Raw genomic sequence first — 22,289 nt, 5'->3', positions numbered from 1 at the left:
ACACGGACATGGTGGTCTTCTGCTCCGCCCTGGGGGGCTTCATGTTGTTTTTTCCTTTTGTTTTTGTGTTAATGTCTGTCCCTGTCCCTTTCTGTTAGTCTGGCCCTCTGTCCCTCCCCCTGAACCTCCTCCGGTCCTCCTCCCTCCTGGTCTTTCCGTGTTGTGTTTCATTCTGGTGCCTGTTCCCCATGTTTTTCTTTTCTGGCCCTCCGTCCCTCCCCCTGAGCCTCCACCTGTCCGCCTCCCTCCTGGTCTGTTTTGTGTCTGTCGTGGAGCGTCTGGGAGCCGCTCCGTAGAGGGGGGGTTCTGTCACAGTGTCTGGGTTGTGTCCCTGGGTTTCCACTAGATGTCCTCCTTTCTCACGGTGTCTGTCACCTTATCACTTCCTGTTCCCTTATTTGGTCACCTTCCTCCTTGTTTAGTTAATTGATTGTTCCCCACCTGTCTCCTGTTTCCCCTTTATCCTTCTGTGTATTTATACCCGGTCTGTCTGAGTCTGTGTTACGGAGTCCTTGTTTAATGTTAAATGTTAATTCATGTCCGTCAGTTCTTGCCCTTGCCTTGCCTTCTTGTTTATGTTATGTTTGGATTTACCGGTTTTGACCCTGCCTGGACTGTTTAACCCTTTGGATTTGCCCTTTAATAAAGTCACATACCTGCACTTGGTTCTCTCTCCTGTGTTCTCTGTAACACCGATCGTGACAATAAAAGGCAATGTGTGTGGCAATACTGACTCAATGACAAAACTAAATTGTCTGTCCAGTTGATGTTCGGCCCATGACATCGAGCCAGGGATGACCCAAAACCAAAGGAGCAGACGGAGATCTACAGACTAGGAACTTGAGGTCCTCCTGGTGATTCCCGGAGGTAAGAACACTCACTGAATCAGTGATACGGGAAATCTGCATGAGTGGCTGGCCGTTGAGTCCATGAGCGACTATAGGTGAGTGCAGGGGTTGGATGGGAATCTACTGAGCGTGCGCCCACTCCTCATCAATGAAGATGCCCTCTGCCCTGGAGTCAACGAGTGCTGAAGCCTTAAACAAAGAGTGTTTAGTGAACAGAGACACAGGAAGATGAGTGCGTGACCTGTGAGTGGGGGAAATGGCAGTACCACTCAAATTAACTTTCTAAGGTGAATGAATAGCCTTTGCAGGACAGGAGTGAGCTTGGTGTCCTTGAGCCGTGCAATACAGGTAGAGGCCCTCCAATAAGCGGCGCTGTTTCTCCTTGGGTGTGAGGCACAAGCGTTCAACCTGCATCGGCTCATACTCCTCGGCACTCTGGGATAGAGGGACTCGGCTCGAAGTCTGCTCGAAATCGTCGGCGATAAGGACACCAAGCGATAAGGGCCTCAGTGTTCCATCTGCAAGTAGCGGCCAGGGTGCGAAACTGCACGGATTAATCAGCCACCGAATGTCTGCCCTGTTGGAGACGAGCTAACAGTCGTGACGCCTCCTTGCCAAAAACAGGCTTATCAAAAGTCTTAATCATCTCAACCATAAAAGAGCTGAAATCAGAACAGTACCTGGCCTGCGATTCCCACACAGCGGTACCCAAGTCCCGTGCTCTACCTGTGAGATTACGTAGGCCACCTTGGAGACTTCTGATGCATAGGTCCTAGGTTGTAGAGAAAACACCACCTCGCACTGAATAAGGAATGATTTACAATTAGTAGGCTCACCAGCATACATGGGGTGGTTATTCACTCTCGGCTCAGAGGAGAAAGTGGACGGGAGAGGCCCAGGAGGTGGAGAGGCAATCGAGTCGACCCACCAATTCAACGATTTGAGCCGCCAAGGAGTCCACAGAGTGACGAGTGGAGGACAGTTCCATGTCATGCCGGCCCAGCATGAGACATACGCTGGGTTCATTCTTGGGTCAGTGTGTGGTGTCAGGACAGGTAAGGACCCTAGAGCAGATGAGGCTGAAAAATAGTACTTTTTTATTATCAGAGGGGAGGCAAAGGCCTAATGTCCAGAAAAAAAAAAAAAAAACAATACGGGAAAAAACTCAGTCTTGACTTTCAACAGCACGGCGAGTGTGTCGTGCGCTCTGCCTCCGAAAGCGCCAGGAGCAGAAAGGGCAAAGAGTATGAGATGGCAGACAGGAGAGTAGTCGAGCAGACGTGGGGTGGGGGTGGGGGGTCAAGCGAGGTGCAGACAGGGCTGAGAGCGGTGAGCAGCAACAGGGTCAAAGACAGGCAGGGTCGGGAACCAGAAGAACAGTCCTAAAGGCTCCGAGGCAAAGCACACGTTAAACCAACTGGGCAGACAAGTAATAGAGTGCACAGACCAGACAGGAGGAACAGGACGGAGCCGAAGCCAAAACGCCATACATCACAGAACACACTGACGAAGAGTAGAGAAATCAAGCAGAATAAATAGGGTGTGTAATGAGATAGAGGGAACAGGTGCGTCAGACGAGCCACAGCCCTGATTGCAGAGCGGGATCAGCCGGCGCTAGAGCGAAGGCAAGAAATACCAGAGAAAATAGATTCAAATCAAAGAGAGGGAAAAAATGGAAACGAAAATAATAAAAAGATAGAAAAATGAATAGAAAAAAAAAAAAAAATAAACCAGTAGAAAAAAAGGGGGGGGGGGGGCAGATCATACCCGAGTCGTGACAGTGTTGACTTGGTGACAGCACAATAAACTGTAGCACGTTCCTACAGCCTGTACACCTAATGTCTCACTTGTTGTCTATCTGTTTAAAATTATTTGTATTTTTTATTTGTATTTTTTGTTATTGCGTAGAGATCTTGCTCAGAAAATCGATCCTGGGAGCTGGACTGAGAAGACTGGGCATGATATTGTGGTGAATAATATATTGCATAATTAAATATTTCAATGAAATATGATTGCCCGTAATCTGCATTTCATATACAAGACATGTGATAAAGAGGAGAGCAGCTGATGTTTCATCTATAACTAATATTACCTTTTGTTGATTATAGGGCCTGCCTCGCCAGATCTGTGGAAATGAAAATGGCCTCTGTTTTTACACAATGTCCAATCTATCCTGTTTTTAAGCGTTATAACACTATTTATGTTAACCCAGCAGTGATTATGTTCTCCATTTACTATTTCAGTGAAGTGGAAGAATTTAATAGGGTGATAGAGAAACAACTGAGAAAAGAGGAGAGAGAGTCCAGGTGTAGTGCTGCTGCATGCATCACAATGTGTGCTTTAAATGTTTAAAGGGCAGGAAAAGTCATGTCAATAATATCAATAATAATACAATTTTTATTCAGATTTCTTGCATCTCTATTATTATTTTTCTCAGTTCAGATGGGCTTTATTGACATTAATTTTTCAAGAACATTTGTTCCCACAACATAAAAATAAATATTTTCAAAATCTTTGAACAGTGTGCAATAACAGTATAAACATTAATTGGTATGACGATTTGTATAATTATTTTTGTATTGTATATGCGTGTGCGCTCTGTGGTCACTACGATCTTTTAAATATATAATGTAAAATTAGAGAGGAGAACATGTTCAACTAAATGATCCTTATTTCATTCACGTCTCTCTCTTTCTCTTTCTTAGGAGTCAGTGAAGATGTTGTCCATGAAGTTTTTTCTAAGAAGGTTTAATTGCAATAAAGAAAGTAGTTTTTGGGTGAAATAAACATTTTAAAACCTCTAAAACTCTTACGTAGTTAAAACTGGGTGAAAAAACTGCCTTTGGTGGCACTTTTTTCGGTCCTCCAAATCTAGGGTCCTGGAAATGCGTTCCTGGGACTGCTGCTCTCTGACTCGGTAGGTGGCGTTGTGTCCAAAAACTACGGTCCTAGAAATGTGGTCCTTCAAATGTGTTCCTGAAAGTGCGGCTTCCGGTATTGCAGACAGATAATATTGATAAATACAGCACTTGATTGTCCCTCTTTTAAACTTTTAGTTTCTCACTAACCTAATACACATGCGGGCGGCGTATGTCGGGCGGGTTTAAGAGTTCGAGTCCTTAAGGAATCTCATCGAGCAGAAGGGCTTTTGAACAGCACTGAGGCCTGTTGGGCTTAGTTTAGCACTGTGACTGTGTAGACCAATATGAGAAGATGAACTGAGGTTATTATAGTCCTTAAAAGAGACTGTAATCATCTGATACTTGATGAGAGGATGTGTTTACACCCTCATTTACACCCTGATATTTCCATGACAGAGTAAAATCCTTGGGCCTGATAAGTGCTCATTTGTAACCATTTGTTTTTTAATGTGTAATATGATCAAATACGATACAAACAGTTACTTAATATACTGTAATACCATAGTACGTCACATGTTGTAATTACAAAGGCTAAGATGTCAACACTGGTCTGAAATGTAGTCATACACAGACATGACCTAAGGCCAGATGAGATGACTGAACTGTCACACTGCTACTAAAAAATATAGTTCATCGTAAACAAGGCAAGAGAGTATGAACAGCCTTGTATTTTAAAGAGCACTGATGATATTTTGTTGAAGAATCTCATCTGTCAGCATGGGCTTTCTGTGACAGGGCTGGTTGTTTTGTCTGGACTTTTGTTACACAGAGAGGGTGTCCTTTGTGTATCACATGTTCTAGATGGATTGTTTTTAAATGTGGCCTTAGTGAGAGCTATCAGGACGTCACTGTTCAGGATAAACAACTGATTATGCTCCTGGCACCAGCAAAACAGGTTTTTTTTTGGGGGGGGGGGGGGGGTGGTTAGGGTTTGGATAGTGTTTAAAGAATCATTATAGTGTTTAGAATAAAAACAGCTTATGTCAATTGTTATTTTTTTATTTATTAAGAAAACAGGACATTATACTTGACAATATATAAGCAAATATTTCTCATTCGGAAATCAATTTCAACGTCATTTTAGGTTCAATTTACATTGATATTCTTATAAATAACCTATGTATGATGTTTATTTATTGCACTTTGGCACAGAAATGTCAAATTGTTTGAAAAAAAATGGTTTGCACCTATAAGGTCCGACCATATACTGTAAATACATGCAAATTTATTATCAATAAATCATGTCAATATATCATACCATGTCCAAATATATTCTTTTTTTAATATTGAAATGACATGTGATAATATATATATATATATATATATATATATATATATATATATATATATATATATATATATATATATATATATAAATTAAAAATTCATTAGGAATATGTATTTTTTTTAATGAATATTGATATTTGCTTTAATGTTTCACATTATTCACCAATTAATTCACCCAGAGGACATGAACGAGTTGTATTCCAAATAAACAACTGCAAATAAATCACATAAAATTGATAGGACCAATGCAAAATAATTGTTTCTCTTTTATACTATCTTTTAAATAAATAATTAAATAAATAAAACACAAACATAAAAAAATACAACATAACTAAAAATACAATAAATAAATAATTATAATAAACTATGGAATCTATATAATTTTGTCCAACAAAGAAGTGACACGTTTATCAAATACACATGAGCAGTAATATAAGCAGTGACGTTTGTCCTCAAGTGTAGTTAAGCTCGTTGTGATCTTCACCTGTAAGGGACAGGAAGTCAAATTACACACTGAAAGCTGCCTATGTACTTACGGCGTAAACAGATTACCCTTTGTTTCCTCGTTTTCTGTCCTAAAACACACTAAACACACACACACAGAGAGAGAGAGAGAGAGAGACTTAAATCATGTTTTTCCCCGTGACTCAGCGTCTGAGTGGACTCTCCCTCCCTCACTCCACCCTCGCTGGAGGGAAGGGCGTCAGACGGAGCAGATTTACAGCCGTCTCCACATCCACGAGCTCAGCTCATTCTCTCAGAGATCACACAGCCGAGAGTCATGGAGGTCTGCTTGCTGCTCCTCGTGTCCTCTCTCTCCGTGTTTCACTTCAGCAGTGCTGAGCAGCCCGTGCAGGAAGACATCATTGTAGCAAGTAAGCTCTTATTGTTCTTATTATATTGTGTTGTGTTGTATATCGTGTGTCTGTGTGCATTGTAATATTTTAAAGAGACTCTGTTGAACTGTTGATATAGCTACTTCTTTTATATTACTTAATTATTGTTTATTATCTTTGTGTTTTGCACCAACTACTAATTCAAGTGCATGGTGCTTCACAGAAAAGCCTGCTGTAGTTGGAAATGGTAAAATGTGAATACATAAATAAATAAATGCAAGTATTAGTATTATCATAGCAGCGTGCATTTGTGGGTGAGATGTCCTCGTCTCTCATGAGCTCAGTGGGTTTCTTGGAGTCTGTCTCTGATCGTCTCGGTCCACGTCTCGCAGGAAATGTGGAGCTGCTCGGCGGCTGGACTCTCGCCAGTCCTGAGAGGGAAGATGTGCAGGAGGCTGCTGAAGAAGCTGTCGAGGTCTTCAACTCCAAATCCAAAGCTAAGAAATACTTCAAACTCCTCAATGTCACATATGCCAGCACTCAGGTACAGGTTTCATGAGTATGTTGTTTGTGTATGGTAACACTTTAGTTTTTCCTCAATAAACTCCTAATGCGCTGATTAGTTATAGTTAGTTGTTTAGTTTAGGTGTAGGGTTAAAGGATCTAGAATATGGTGATACAGAATAAGGCATTAATGTGTGCTTGATAAGAACTAATAAACTGTTAATATGCTAGGAACATGCATGCTAATAAGCGACTAATTAATAGTGAGAGTTGGGGCTTAAAATAAAGTGTTGTCATGTGTATTAATCCACATTAAACGACAAGAAACCTTTGTGTCCAGGTGACAAATAAGATGAACTACAAAATAGAGGCCACTCTTGGAAAGACAAAATGCAGCAAATCAGACGATACAATTATTAAGGCTTGTGGCATGGCCAAAAAGGTACATTTTCTTTTCTTTTCTTTTCTTTTCTTTTCTTTTCTTTTCTTTTCTTTTCTTTTCTTTATACTTGATTTCTATTTAATTGTAGCCAATGTACCATTACTGTATTACTTATCTACCATTACTGTACTTTTTAACATTTTTTAATTAGCAACTGGCATGTAAGTTTGAGGTGAGCCTCAACCCAACGACCGATGACCATGAGGTGCAGAAGATGTCCTGCAGAAGATCTGCTTGAATTTCACATGGACTCCAAGTTGTGACAGTTTTGTACTTTTGGATAGCGGACCACATATTCTTTATCTTTTTTTTTTCTTCTTTTTTTTCTGATATTAATTTTATCCAAAATGGAATTATTTAATTTAAAAAAAAAAAAAAATTGAAGGAGAAAAGAACTCGATTTGAAATTTATTTTATTTTGATAATGATTATTATTAATGATTAATTTATTTGATTTTTTTTTAAATAAATTAATAAATTCTATAGTAAAGTGAGATCATTATTTATACATAAGACTTTTCAAAAGCGAATTATGTGATGATAATTATACATAATTATGTTATGTGTTCCTGTAGCTCGCAAGGTTGGGGGTTCGAATCCCCGGGAACACATGATAGGTAAAAATTGATAGCCTGAATGCACGTCGTTTTGGATGAAAAGCGTCTGCTAAATGCATAAATTAGTTAATTTAATTTAATTAGTAAATTTAATTTAATTTAATTAGTAAATTTAATTTAATTCAATGTTTTTGAGTTTCGACTCTCCCGTTGACAGATGTTTTCCAGACTGCTACAGTAAGGAAGGTGGAACTTATGTAAACTGAAACTTTTCCAAGAATAAAACCTTGAGAAAGTAAACCACAGTACAGCCATAGAGCAACCGTTAATCCACAAACAAACTGCAAATCAAATATCAGTAGTTTATTTGGTTTCCTCACTTGATAAATAGTGTCATTACATTCATGTGAAAACTATTTTACATTATATACATCGTCATTACCACAAACTTAACAGTCAATCTTAATTGTAAAAACAAAACAAACAAAAAAGTCCTATATGAGGATGTCACGATCCTGATTCTGGCTTCTCGTCCTGAAGGCTCAGTTTCCAGTTCTCTGTTTACTCTGTGGATGATGTCACAACAGTTTCCCGTTGCCAAGTCTTCATTTATACAGTTGTCTCAGTTTTAACCGGCATCTTTTTTATCAAGCATTGCAACAAGACACTCCGTTCCTTTTGATATCTATATGTGATCAAATACATCAAAGCCTTTCATGTAACACATTTCTTCAGAAGTATAAAAGGCATTTATGTCATTATAATAAAACAAATGCATTAATTGCCTTAATAATACTTTAGACTTACTTTGCGATTATTCTTTGTACTTCTTGGTTCTCTTGCTCCTCCAGCTTCTGCAGAATTACCTTCAGAATGGGCATCTCTAAATTGAGGTACTGAGCTACCTAATCAAATCAGTGGAAGTGGGGCATTCATTTAGTTTTCTTTGAGTAGGAGACACATTTCTGTAATGTCTGAAGAGCTAGACTCACATCAAGGCTGATTTCCTGTTCGTCTGCATCCATGAGGAACATCTTCATGATGCTGGTTGATGGTCCCTGTAGAAGACGCTCCCACAGTGGCAGGTCTGAACTGCTCAGCCGTCGCTTCTCTGTGAACAACAGATGTAATGGTCAGAAATGTGGCTCTGTAAACTTCTAGGATGGAGAAACTTGGAACAACGATGGCACAATGCATGCAAAACAAAAAGGGGTCTTATGTTTGGAAATGAAACTACTTCTACAATCAGAACTGAATTAAGCTATGGGTGAAATTCATAAATCTGAATCGATAATTCGACATACCTCCAATCTGATGAATGCAGTAGAGGGCAAATTCATGTGGACTGTTTTCTATCTGCATAAAAAAAGTGAATTTTTCTCTCAGAATTGAGGGTGGAAATGATCGACGAGGAGAACAGACTTAAATAATCCTTAAAGGACTTACGCATTGAAGTGAAATGAATAAGACCTACTTTAAACTTCTGAAGCAGCTGTGTAACGACCTCTTGTGTTGTCATCTCGCTGCTAATGTGCACATTTGTGGTTGCGCCAAATGACGGTATGAAAACAGATGTCTGCAAAAACAAAACGACTATAAAACAAACTAAAAAAATGACTCATAAAACTAATATAATAAGTCCATCCATTATAGCTGTATTTGTTGTATGAAAAAAAAATGACCAGCAAAGTATCCCCTTTTGTATCCCAAGAATGTAAGTTTGAACATGAGGGTTAATTAATGATGATTAGTGGGGGAAATTTAAAGAGCTTGTTTTGTCTTACATAACCCTGAAATCACATTTCTAATAGGTTCCCGTACAAAATGATGTAATTTTACATGGTGCATTATTTTGCCGTGTTGAAATGATTTGACCTGTGGTCAGGGTTGCCAGATCTGCAAAAACAAAACCTGTTGTGTTTTCTCTTTTTTCACATGCTGAAAACAACCCACGGCAACAGTGTAAAAGTAGAAGCAGTGAATCCTGAGCAGTGATAGTAAAAAAAAAAAAAAAAAAAAATCAATTACTCAATTGAGACATTCATGGTAAATCAAATCGATAGATGGCAGTGCAGCGTCTCATGTCAATAATTACACATTTATAAGTAGAACTCTTTCAGATTCGTTTATTATTATTAACTATATTTCTTGTATTCCACAATGCCTGTCACGCCTTCATAATAATTATCGATCATTTACATTAGGCTTTAAGCTTGACATGTGGGACCTTGTAGTTGTAGAAGTGGCCGTTGATGGAGAAGCGATGGTTTCTGTTCCTCTGACATTCTACCGTCTTTTTACTCTTCACCCTCATCTTCACCAGCGAGGCATCACTCATGGTACGGATCAGATTTGAACTTTCTTCACCCATCGGCAAAGATCTGGAAGGTCTTAACGTCTTGCTCTCGTAACCGATGTAGCCTTGAAGAGCAAGGTAGAATTGTGTTGATTAGAGGTGCAAGGCCGCCACATGTGTTGCCAGAGCACTAACTCCATCAAATACTGACTGCACCAAAGAAACCGAACCTTTAGGAGGATCTTCAGGGTCCGTGGATTCAGCCTCCTCTAGTTCATCAATATGATGGAGATCGTCGAACTCTCCCCATCGTGTCATACCCCTACGGGAACATCGATCAACACAGAAAATAATGTCCTTTAGTTTTTGTGGGAAAAAAAAAAAGGAAATAGAAAATGCAACCGTATGTGCATTATAAGTGTTGACAAGAGACTGCCATGCTTGTACCTACTAAATTAATGATCAACACTGAAAAATGAAGGTTCTTTGCCAGCTTTTATGGTTGCATAACGAACCTTCAACATCCACAATAATAATAATCATCATCATCAAATAATGATATCTTTGGGTAACCATCAGAAGGGATCTTATATGGCATTGCTGCAAAAACCTCTTTTATCGGTTCTTCTTGCACGCACTTCTATTTTTGAGAGTGAAGGAGAACCGAATTCCTCTCAAAATAGTTATAATAAACATGATCTACCGCCAAATAAATGAAGATGTAATGCATCATTGTGTAATCAACTGTTTCCGTGTAGACTGTATTTATTATCAAGAAGGTGCAACATCATTTTTGCCTCAAAAGGCCACTTTCTCAGCTGCGCCATGAGATGTGTTCATGGAATCAAGGGTTGAAGCCTTCAGTGCAATTAGCTGCGAGGTCAAATGAGTAACATTTTAGCAGGTATTTTAAAGTGTATTGTCATTGTCTTCCTGGAAAACAAAACCATTGTTGACTTATCATCCACACTCCATCACGTCGTCCAATCAAATTCTTTCTAGAACGGCCCTCTCTCCACATCCACCTTTTCCTGACTGGCAAATAGTACATTTATAATGTAAGTGAAAGATGAATTCAACTTAAAAGATATTAAATGGCATCTATAAGATGCCCCACTCCAAGTTTAGTTTAAAAGGAAGTAAATCAACACAGGATCATCTGGTTTCGTGGCTTCTTCAAACCCTCTGGAATGTCTTTTGCCACATACGTCCATTGGTACAGCAAGTGCATTCCAGTAAACACATTTGTGTGTGTGTGTTTTGTTTTTATAAACCGAGGTGGAGGTTGAATGACTTTCATACCATAGATGCTGTCATTAAGAGATTATGTTGTATTTATCACACAATAGCTCTCTCTCTCTCTCTCTCTCTCTCTATATATATATATATATATAGGCAGAAAATACTTTTCCATTTCCTGCATTACAGCAAAATCCACAGTAAAAACAAACACTTACCTTTTGTTTCCAAGTGGACTGATGGGGTCTGGTGACTTGACCGAAGACTCATTTGTAAAAATCGGTTTCTCATCTTGTATTTGTAGCTGAATGGGTCTCTTGACTCCCCAGGAAATGACAAGAATGCCTTCAAATGTCACTTTGCCTGCATTCTGTGAAAGCAGACGTGACAGGTTCTTTCAGGGCTGATGTCCTGTAGTGTGCCAGCAGAGGGCAGCATAATGCTATATATTTAGCCAATTATAATCACTCACTGCAGTCGATTACTCATTAGATTAATCGCATGTATTCATTAAATGTTTTATCATCCAGAAACATACAAGAATGATGCTTTACCTCGTGGACAGCGAGATGCAGGTGGGCTTTGTCTTTAAGAAAGTAGTTGTAGGTGTTCAGTAAAGAAAAAAATTGAGCCCTTTGAAATCAGTGAAAAAAAAAATCAGAAAGAGACATATCACACAATTAAATATATAATATTTTCTATATTTATGTGTTTCACTTCTAAGCTAAGAATTTAATTTTGCAGTGAACCTTCTTTTCTGTGTAAATGATGACAGTGAAAACGATGATGATGATGATAACAATAACTTACTTAAACTTAAATAATAATGATTATAAGAGGCAAAGTAGTATCTAAGAAGGCCATAGTGGAAATGCTTCTATATCATTATTATGATTATTTTACAATAATATATATATATATATATATATATATATATAAACTATGTTTCTAGAACTGTTTAACTTTAAGATTCCTTTCCAGGTTTAAAACAGATTTTGAATCTTAGATATTTAATGTAGTCTCATACTTTATGTAATAATTATAACATGCCACATGATATAACACATATATTCAAAATAAATAAATAATATTTTATAATAATATAATAATCATTTATAATAATTCAAATTAAATGTCTAAATATAGCACATTAAAACGTAAATGAATACTGACCTGGAACAAGATCTTCCAGCACCAATCTGAACAACAGAAGTTGTCTGGCCAGCATTCATTTCAACAAACCAACCCAATCTACGAAGAAACGCATAAAATTAATAAATAAATAATAATAAAAACCTACAGCATTTAATAACTGACACTCATGCCCCAAATACATTCAAGTCATGACTGCTGTTTCTCTCTCAGGATATTAATTCAGATGAGTCCCAACTGTTCAAACACGTTTCTGTCTGTATTAATAGTCTCTGGTATTTGACTGAAGGCAGATGAAATGCTCCACGTTAATGTGTTATTAGCACAGACCCTTGCAAAATGCTCTGCTCTTAACACTAAAGCCTGTGGCCGGTAATAATAATAAAAAAGAACCTGCCGGTCTTGTGTGTTTAGGTCTGCTTGAGCTGTACTTTCACTTTCCTCACTCCATCAGAGCTGAAATGCTGAGTTCATTAGAGGGAGCGGTGGTTATTCAAGTCGGAGCATGCTCTCTGAAAACCACAGATACAAATCCTGCTCCGCTGCAAACACAGCGCTGAAAGGATTTTGACTGACAAAAGATGTGCATCTGTATGTAAATAAGCAGTGCTACTGTATGCTGAGTACATGAACTAATGCAGTCAAACAAACACTGGCACAACAAAGTCTCAAGAGAAATCACGGTGGAAATTAAATCAACAGTTGTGTGTTCAGTGAGGTACAGAACTTATTTTATATTAAGATTTAAAGACGCTTGCCTATAATCATAACATATGTTCCTACTTCCTTATTTAGTTGGTAACTCCATAATACATGCACCTGCTAGATTCAAAACATCCAGAGCACATACAAGTCACTTTTTCATGGGGCAGCTGATAGAAACATATACTTACATCAACAAGCTTGATTTACAGTAACACTTTAAACACAAGACTGTAGCAGCATATAAACCCCCTCGGTTCGCTCACCTGCTGTCTGTTTAGATCCAGTGTCAGTGGACTTTACCAGGAAGAGGTCACATAACTCTTCCCGAGCCGTGGCTTCAGCAGCGTCAGGTCAGATAATAGGAGCCCGGGACTGAATGAGGAGCTTGAGCACTTGTCAGGTGTTTTTCTGGTGATTATACCAATGTTGTGCCGTAACTTGATCCACTCACCTCTTCTAAGTGCATTCTGGGAATGCCTAGCAATGCAATGAATGTAAGAACACACCCACAGGTATGAATGTGTCGGGGGAACAGGAAGGAAGTTTTGCATTTTGAGTGACGCAGTATCTTTGATGTCACTTGTAGTTTTCCAGAATGTTTTGAGTTATGATTTGTTTGAGTTTGAAGTCTGTTGCACACTCATTCATTAGACAGCTTTGACAAATCTTACAAAATTACTCGCAGAGCGACATATCTGCTGAGGTTTCCATTAGAGTAACATTTCTGCAGTCAATATTAATGCTAGTGAAATATATTCATAAAGTCCTAAAAGTTTTGGAGGTTGGTAATATTAGTCTTCTCACCACGGCTACATTTATTTGATAGGATATAAAGTAATATTGTGAATGCTTGTAATTGTAAATATTTGTAAAATAACTTTTTTTATATTTTAGTGTATTGTAAAATGTAATTTATTCCTGTGATCAAAGCTGTATTTTCAGCATCATTCCTCTAGTCTTCAGTGTCACATGATCTTCAGAAAATCATGCTAATATGCTGATTTGATGCTCAATAAATATTTATTATAATTTTCAAGCAATGTTATCATTTTTTTTATAGAAACGTAATATTATAAAATAAATAAAAATAAGAAAATTAATATAAAATAAATAAATAAAACAATATAATAAAAGTATTGCTGATATACAAAGAGTATTAAATAATTCAAATGTGTGTGTGTGTGTGTGTTTGTGATAGTAACTCTCCCAAAAGCTGCAATATTCAGAAAGAATGACAAACACAAGTGCACTTTGACCCTCAATCTTTGTCCAGCCATTTAAAGAGCCAGTCACAGTTTACACGTTTTGAAATCTCTTTTTTTTCCACATTCCCACCATGTTTGAGGTTTAGCCACAGAGATGAGCAAGATTTGAATGAAATGCATTTAAAATACATGTTGAATTTTTTTTGACTGTTGTGTAATTTGTATTTTGCAGAACAAAGGGGAAGTTGTGGCCTAGTGGTTAGAGAGTTTGACTCCTAACTGTAGGGTTGTGGGTTCGAATCTTGGGCTGGTAATACCATGACTGAAGTGCCCTTGAGCAAGGCATCGAACCCCCAACTGCTCCCCGGGCTTGCAGCATAAATGGCTGCCCTGTGTGTGTGTGTGTGTGTGTGTGTGTGTGTGCACTTCGGATGGGTTAAATGCAGAGCACGAATTCTGAGTATGGGTCACCATACTTGGCTGAATGTCACGTCACTTTCACTTTTTTTTTCCCCTTTCAAATAAATAATTCAATGAAATTGAATGCTTTGAGAGACAGTATTTGAAATAAATATTTAATCAAGTAGGCCATTTTATGCTCAGATAATACAATGTCTCTCTTCACCTGTGTTATACTGCCAACTATAGCCTATCCCAGTGTTTGGCTGGATGCAAATGAATCAGATGACATCCTGCTGGACTCTTAAAGGGATAGATCTGTAATACGAGCTGGGTGTGTAAATCAAACACACGAGGAAGAATATATCTCTAAAGAGTTATTTTAATGATCACGGGAGAAAAAGGGCACAACCAACACAAATCTTCAAATATTAGAATTTAACTTCACATTAACATCAATAGCAGATAAAAGGAACTGAACAGACAGGGTTTTTAAACAAGGAAAGTAATCAGGGGAATGGAAACAGGTGGGGATTAATCAATTAACAAAATGAGGAACGGAACATGACCAAGTAGGGATAACACAAAAGGAACAGAAAGTCCGTGACTGTGACAAGTTCACCCCAAAAAATACACTTCTGTAGTTCATTACCTTGTGTCGTTCCTCTCCTCTTTGACCTTTGTTCATCTTCAGAACATGAATGAAGATATTTTTGATGAAATCCGGGAGCTTTCTGTCCTCTACACTCAGCCATGCAACTTACACATTCAAAACCCATAACGGAAAGCCATCATTAAAGCCCTCCATGTGATTCCAGTGGTTCAACCTACATTTTATGAAGAGGAGTGCTTTTGAAAAAAAAAAAACTTAATTTATCACTTTATTTACACAAATCTTATCCAAACACAAATGTCGTAGTACTCTGTGTTGTGTCTTCTATCGTGTGAACAACACAAATGTGTTGTAGTGCTCTGAAGGTTTTTTGTGTGTGTGTGTGTGTGTGTGTGCAAACAAAGAACTTGCATCGCTTAATAAAATTAAAGTTAAACCACTGGAGTCACATGGAGTAATCTACTGTACTCTCAATAGTCTTTCCTACCATTTTTTGGGTGAACTATCCCTTTAATTAATCCATTGTTACATCTTCCAACTGAAAAAAAAAAAAAAAAAAACCCATTAATCTCTATTGTTGACAGTGAAATAGCTTAAGGCATCCTCTTGTGTCGCAGGACATCTTAATCTGTGACACGCTGATAAACAAACGATAAAGGAACAAAAAAGACACATGAAAAAATAAAGCATAGACAAGCTTGAAATTCAAAGGAATGTGGATCAGTATGTTGGATATATTCTCTAGTGTTTGGGTTAAAGAATATGTTGTTTATATGTTTTTCAAGGAGGGGAAAGCAATTTTCGTTCTCTTATGTGTGCATCTAACTCAAGTTTTGCTAAATGTAATGACACTGTCTCTGGCACTTCAAATGATTGCTTGTGCATATTGTTGTATTTTCAGATTTACAAATTATTTGTATTTTAATTAAATACATTTGACGAGCAAGTATTTGTAATTTGTAGCAAAATACGTTTTGACGTATTTGTGCCCATCTCTGTTTAGCAATGCTTGTAAATGAATTAGAGATGTGCTACATTATATTACAGTGCATTCTTTTCGCACATGCAGCTGCTAAAATGTACAAAGACAAAACAGTTGTGCAACCCAGAGTGGGTTCATGATAGTTTGGGATGCCTTTTGAAATCTTCAGGCTTGCTAAACAGGAACGCCTGGCTCATGGTGTTGAGGCTCTTCTCTAACTTTACAACAGATGGCAGTGTGGCCTAAGTAACACGAAGATGCGTGAAAATGAAGGCACTGTGTAGCAGTGTTTGTATTTCTAGAATTCAGTGACTCACATGTGGACAGGTAGACCTTCATAGATTTGGATTTTTGATTGGTATGTTTGGAGTCAGACTGAGGTGTGTAGCACTGAAACACTGTGTGCCTCACTCGTGGTTTACTGCAGAGTGTTCACTGGCCGATCACTGGCTGTAATATCTCAATGTCTGCCAAAACTCTGGGTGACACTGTTAGGGTTACGAACAGAACATCTGAGGAATCTCAGCTGTCTTCAGCCTCCCTAACTTTGCCCTTACAATAAACTTCATTTCATGAACCTCAGCTGCACAAGGATGTTTTCTTTTCTTTCTTTCTTTTTTTTAAAAAACTGATAATAATCAGAAATGTATCTAGATGAGCAAATCAGAATATATGAATGATTTCTGAAGATCATGTGACACTGACGACTGGAGTAATAATGATGAAAATACAGCTGCACATAACAGGAATAATTTACTATTCACAATATATTCACATAGAAAACAGTTATTTCAAATTGTAACAATATTACTGTTTTTCTATGTATTTTTGATTATGTAAATACAGATCATAAGAGACTTTGTTTATCTGACGTGCTTCATGGAAGCAAAGGAATCTGTCACAATTCTGCTTTCATTTAATTATTGACTTCTAATTCAAATACTTGCAGAATCGAAATATCCCTTCTTCATTTTGTCTTTTGTTTTTCAATTTGCAGAATCCTGAAAGATTTGATTTATTTTCAAGTTTTAATGTTTAGTGTGGTCTCAGACTTTAGAATTTATAAATACAAATTCTATATTATAGACAATCTTTATGAAAAAAAAAGAGTCTAAACTGCTGGACATAAACAATGGGAATAAACAGTACTTGTGCCTTAAAAAAAAAAAAGGAAAAAAACATTCCCTACACTACCTTTTGTAATCTTATCACCAGATGTTTTAAGTCAGCATAGGTCTAAGACAGCGTAGTAAAATATAGATTCAATGACGCATGTACTTTAGTGCATTCTCAGTTCTAACACCACCAAAAACTGTCAAAACAAATGTTATTTCAGAAGTGATAATAAGATTTCTCTTCATATAAGAGTCAGTAAGAGAGACAGAGTAGCTTTATTGTTATTCCAGCTCTATAGAGTTAGTATAGAGTGAAACGAGACCGTGTTTCTTCAGGACCAAGGTGCTACATAGACAAAAAACACAGAACACATGACTGCAAAGAACTAAACTGGACATAATTAAATTATATTTAAAAGGCTAAGTAAAGGTTAAATTAGAACTAAGAAGACTTAAAAAGACGTAAAAAAAACTATCAAATAGAACTGTTAACGTTTTACTCAGACTACACAGGACTACATAAAATGCATGTGTGCAATACTGAGAGAACAGTAGAGAAAGCAAAAATGTGCAGAATTGTTTGTGCGGAGGTAGCTAATAGATTGGGATGTGTGTGAAAGTGGTTCAGATCAGTCCAGTGTGTGAATGAGTTCTCAACCCCTCAGTCATCTGGAGCTGAAGAGTCTGATGGCTTGGCTGTCATGTAATCTGACTGTGAGGGCCCGAATACTTCTGTACCAGATGGTAGGAGGGTGAAAAGTTTATGAAAGGGGTGTGTGGGGTCGCCCCCACAATGCTGATGGCTTTATGAGTACAGCATGTGGTGTAAATATCTGAAATAGAGGGAAAAGGGACCCTGATGATCTTCTCAGCTGTCCTCACTATCCGCTGCAGGGTCTTGTGATCTGCAGAGGTGCAGTTACCAAACCAGACAGTGATACAGCTGTTCAGGATGCTCTCAATAGTACTTTTTTAGAAAGTGGTGAGGATGGGTGGTGGGAGATGTGCTTTCCTCAGCTTTCATAGGAAGTACAGACGCTGCTACGCTTTTTTTGCTACAGTGCTGGTGTTGAGAGACCAGGTAAGGTTCTCCGCTAGGTGAACACCAAGGAATTTGGTGTTCTTGACGATCATATTCAGGGACAGGTTATTGACTTTGCACCAAACTGTAAATTGGTACACCTCCTCTCTGTATGCTGACTCATCTCCAGTGCTGATGAGACAACAGTCATGTCATCTGCGAATTTTGATGATGTGTTTTGAGCTGTGCATGGCTGCACAGTCGTGAGTCAGCAGAGTGAACAGCAGTGGACTGAGCACACAGCCCTGGGGGGCCCCAGTGCTCAGTATAATCGTACTGGAGAGGCTATTCCTAATCCGGACTGTGTGAGGTCTCTTTTGCTCCTTTCACACAGAACGTTGGACCCAGAAAATTGCAGGAACATTGCCGGGTCGCCTTCTGTGTGAAAGCAAACATGTCCAGGGATTGATCCTGGGTCGGGGACCTAGTAACATTGCCAGGTTCAGTCCCAGAACGAGCGCTGTGCGAACAAAAGCCAGAACTAGTGTGTCGTATGATGAGGCACGTTATCTCGCAACTTTTTTACGAGGTGTGTTGAAGGAAGATTAACATTTGCAAAAAAAATAAAAATATATATTTATCTGCAAACTGTAATGAAGCAGAGATCAGATAGTTTCTCACTTTCCACGCTGAACCTGAGATCGTTCGCTAGCTTAAGTGAAAGTTAACGTGCCTAGCATTTTCGAGTCGTACATTACACATCACATCCTGATGTCACGTTTCTTTACGGGACCTTTACGGGTTGTGTGTGAATGCACGCATAGATTCAGGGTAATCACTGGCAGTGTGAAAGTGCAAAATCATTACCCGTGTATTTTCCGGAATCGCAGTGTGAAATGGGCTTCAGGCAGGAAGTCCAGGATCCAAAAGGAGGGGTTCAGCCCCAGCAGTGTCTGCCTACCAATAAGGTTCTGAGGAATGATCATGTTGAATGATGAACTGAAATCTATGAACAGCATTCTTACATAACTGTCTTTATTTTCTAGGTGGGTGAGAGCCAGATGGAGTGAGGTGGTGATGGTGTCATCAGTAGAGCGTTTGGGGCGGTACGCAAACTGAAGGGGGTCCAGTGTGGGGGACAGCAGAGACTTGATGTGCCTCATGACCAGCCTCTTAAAGCACTTAATGATGATGGGTGTGAGTGTGACAGGCCGATAGTCATTGAGGCAGGACACTTCGGCATAAGGATGATGGTAGAAGTCTTGAGACACGTAGGGACAATGGTGCTGAAGACATCTGCTAGCTGGTCTGCGCATCCACTGAGTACTCCCCCTGGAATGTTGTCTAGACCAGTATCCTTACGTGGGTTAACTCTCACATCATCCGTGGAGAGACGCAGTACTTGGTCTTTGGGAGGGGTGGTGATCTTCCTCTCCGCCGTGTTGCTCTGTGCCTCGAAGCGTGCGTAGTGGTTCAGTGCATCTGGGAGGGAGGCATCATTGTCTCAGGCAGATGGTGTTTGCTTGTAGTCAGCGATGGCCTGGATGCCCTGCCACATGTGCCGGGTTGTCTCCGCTGTCGCTGAAGTGAATGTTGATTCTCTGAGCGTGTGCACGTTTTGCCTTTCTGATGGCTCTGGACACTTTGGACCTCGCTGTACTTAGAGCAGCTTTGTCACCTGTTCTGAGGGAAGAGTCGCTGGTCTTCAGCAGCGTGCATACTTCCGCGGTCATCCATGGCTTTTGGTTAGAGCGTGTGATGGTCTTGGAGTCAGTGACGTTGGCGATACACTTGCTGATGTAGCCGGTCACTGTTGCTGTATATTCCTACAAGTTTATTTATTTTTTTGTTTGACCCTTATCCTCCAGGTCAGCCCGTAACACCCCTTCTGCCCCTTGGTTATCTAATGTTCTATGCAAACACCATTCTAAGCTCAGAGCTACTGAAAGGGTGTGGCGCAAATCCAAAAATACTACTGACCTTAATGTGTATCAGTCACTCCTATCTTCCTTCTCTGCTAATGTCTCCACTGCTAAAATGACATACTACCATTAGAAAATTAACTCTTGCATGCTTTTTAAAACATTTTCCTCACTTCTTTGTCCTCCTCCTCCCCCTCCTACTTCATCTTTAATAGCTGTAGACGTTGCCACATTTTTCATTAATAAAATTAAACACATTAGTACACAATTTTCCACACCACAATCAGTCAAGCTCATATCACCAGCAAACATACACTCATTTACATCCTTCTCTTCACTCTCCGAGGCAGAAGTCTCAAAACTCATCCTTTCTAATCACCCTACTACTTGCCCGCTTGATCCTATTCCATCTTATCTCCTTCAAGCCATTTCTCCTGCAGTTGTACCTGCACTCACTCACAGCATCAACACATCCCTCCACACTGGTGTTTTTCCCTCATCATTTAGACAGGCTTGTATAACTCCACTACTTAAGAAACCCACCCTCAACTCATCTCTTTTATAGAACTACAGACCAGTTTCCCTTCTTCCTTTCATTGCAAAAACACTGGAACGAGCTGTGTTCAACCAAGTCTCTACATTTCTCACACACAACAACCTCCTTGACAGCAACCAATCTGGCTTCAGAAGTGGACATTCAACTGAGACTGCCTTGCTCTCAGTTGTTGAAGCTCTAAGACTAGCAAGAGCAGAATCCAAATCTTCAGTACTTATCCTTCTTGATCTGTCCACTGCTTTTGACACGGTTAACCACCAGATCCTCCTATCAACCCTACTGGCAAAAGGCATCTCAGGAACCACACTACAATGGTTTGAGTCTTACCTATCAGATAGGTCCTTCAAAGTAACTTAGAGAGGTGAGGTGTCCAAGTCACAACATCTAACTACTGGGGTGCCTCAGGGCTCAGTTCTTGGACCACTTCTCTTCTCTGTCTACATGGCATCATTAAGTTCTGTCATTCAGAAACATGGCTTTTCATTCCACTGCTATGCTGATGACACTCAACTCTACCTCACATTTCATCCTGGTGATCCAACTCAACATTGCCAAGACAGAACTGCTTGTGATTCCAGCAAACCCATCGTTTCATCACTATTTCACCATCAAGTTAGGCACATCAACCATAACTACTTCAAAAACAGCTAGAAGCCTTGGAGTTATGATTGATGATCAGCTGACTTTCTCAGACCACATTGCTAAAACTGTCCGATCCTGCAGATTTGCTTTATTCAACATCAATAAGATCAAGCCCTTTCTTTCGGAACATGCTGCACAACTCCTTGTTCATGCTCTTGTTCTGTCCAGGTTGGAATATTGCAGTGCCCTCTTGGCAGGTCTTCCAGCCAGTTCTATCAAACCTTTACAATTAATTCAGAACGCGGCAGCAAGATTAATTTTTAATGAGCCAAAAAGAATACACGTCACACCTTTGTTTATCAATTTGCACTGGTTTCCAATAGCTGCTCGGATAAAATTCAAGGCATTGATGTTTGCCTACAAAACTACCACTGGCTATGCACCCATTTACCTAAATTTGTTACTTCAGACTTATGTGTCCTCTAAAAGCTTGCGTTCTGCAAGTGAACATTGCTCGATAGTGCCATCCCAAAGAAGCACAAAGTCACTTTTATGGACTTTTAAATTAAATGTTCCCTCCTGGTGGAATGACCTCCCCAACTCAATCCGAGCAGTCCTAAGCCATCTTCAAGAATCGGCTTAAAACCCATCTCTTCCAATTTTATTTGACCCTCTAACTTTAACACTCACTATTCTAATTCTATAATTAAAAAAAAAAATCTAACTACCTTTCTAATCTTTTTCTATTTTGTTTTCATTTATTATGCAATTTTGTGTGTGTGTGTGTGTGTGTGTAAAGACCTCTAACACTACCTTGCTCTATTCTTTTTTATTCTATCTGTTTTCTTTTTATTTATTATATTATATAAAAGCCCTTGCTACGTGTACTGTGTTAACCTAACTGAGACTTGTTATAGCACTTATATATCATTGCTCTTTGTTGTTTTTGTTGCTTCCACTGTCCTCATTTGTAAGTCGCTTTGGATAAAAGCGTCTGCTAAATAAATAAATGTAAATGTAATGTAATGTAAATGTTTATAGAGTCATCTGTTGTTGCAGCCTCCCTAAACATTTGCCCGTCAATGTGCTCAAAACAGTCCTGAAGAG

The 22,289-nt window shown here is 39.0% G+C and overlaps 2 protein-coding genes across 2 annotated transcripts; one reads left to right on the top strand and one right to left on the bottom strand.

Annotated features, from left to right (window-relative positions):
* The first annotated feature begins 5,721 nt into the window (after nucleotides 1-5,721).
* Nucleotides 5,722-7,204, top strand: LOC132132463 (L-cystatin-like). Its single transcript, XM_059544841.1, has 4 exons — nucleotides 5,722-5,931; nucleotides 6,285-6,436; nucleotides 6,737-6,838; nucleotides 6,990-7,204. Exons 1-4 carry the CDS (start codon nucleotides 5,838-5,840, stop codon nucleotides 7,074-7,076), a joined length of 435 nt encoding a protein of 144 aa, XP_059400824.1. The 5' UTR covers nucleotides 5,722-5,837; the 3' UTR covers nucleotides 7,077-7,204.
* Nucleotides 7,205-7,743: 539 nt separating this feature from the next.
* LOC132132760 (ras association domain-containing protein 6-like) lies at nucleotides 7,744-15,178 on the bottom strand. The gene is made up of 12 exons (XM_059545283.1): nucleotides 15,044-15,178; nucleotides 13,051-13,264; nucleotides 12,104-12,181; nucleotides 11,485-11,563; nucleotides 11,149-11,300; nucleotides 9,922-10,013; nucleotides 9,623-9,816; nucleotides 8,870-8,971; nucleotides 8,700-8,751; nucleotides 8,388-8,506; nucleotides 8,203-8,300; nucleotides 7,744-8,080 (listed from the first exon to the last, which is right to left on the bottom strand). Exons 3-12 carry the CDS (start codon nucleotides 12,160-12,162, stop codon nucleotides 8,005-8,007), a joined length of 1,023 nt encoding a protein of 340 aa, XP_059401266.1. The 5' UTR covers nucleotides 12,163-12,181; nucleotides 13,051-13,264; nucleotides 15,044-15,178; the 3' UTR covers nucleotides 7,744-8,004.
* Between the last annotated feature and the right edge of the window lie 7,111 nt (nucleotides 15,179-22,289).

Source organism: Carassius carassius, chromosome 49, assembly GCF_963082965.1.
Source record: "Carassius carassius chromosome 49, fCarCar2.1, whole genome shotgun sequence".
Lineage (NCBI taxonomy): Eukaryota > Metazoa > Chordata > Actinopteri > Cypriniformes > Cyprinidae > Carassius > Carassius carassius.
Note: the sequence above shows the minus strand (reverse complement) of the source record. Positions and strands in the feature narration are given on the sequence as shown.

Bases quoted from the DNA above. Each gene is read 5' to 3' on its own strand.
- LOC132132463 (XM_059544841.1), top strand. From the start codon at position 5,838: ATGGAGGTCTGCTTGCTGCTCCTCGTGTCCTCTCTCTCCGTGTTTCAC. The intron at 5,932-6,284 runs GTAAGCTCTTAT...CACGTCTCGCAG, and splicing joins GGAAGACATCATTGTAGCAA to GAAATGTGGAGCTGCTCGGC. The intron at 6,839-6,989 runs GTACATTTTCTT...TTTTTTAATTAG, and splicing joins CTTGTGGCATGGCCAAAAAG to CAACTGGCATGTAAGTTTGA.
- LOC132132760 (XM_059545283.1), bottom strand. From the start codon at position 12,162: ATGAATGCTGGCCAGACAACTTCTGTTGTTCAGATTGGTGCTGGAAGA. The intron at 8,752-8,869 runs GTAGGTCTTATT...TTTTTTATGCAG, and splicing joins AGCTGCTTCAGAAGTTTAAA to ATAGAAAACAGTCCACATGA. The intron at 8,081-8,202 runs GTAAGTCTAAAG...GATCACATATAG, and splicing joins GTACAAAGAATAATCGCAAA to ATATCAAAAGGAACGGAGTG.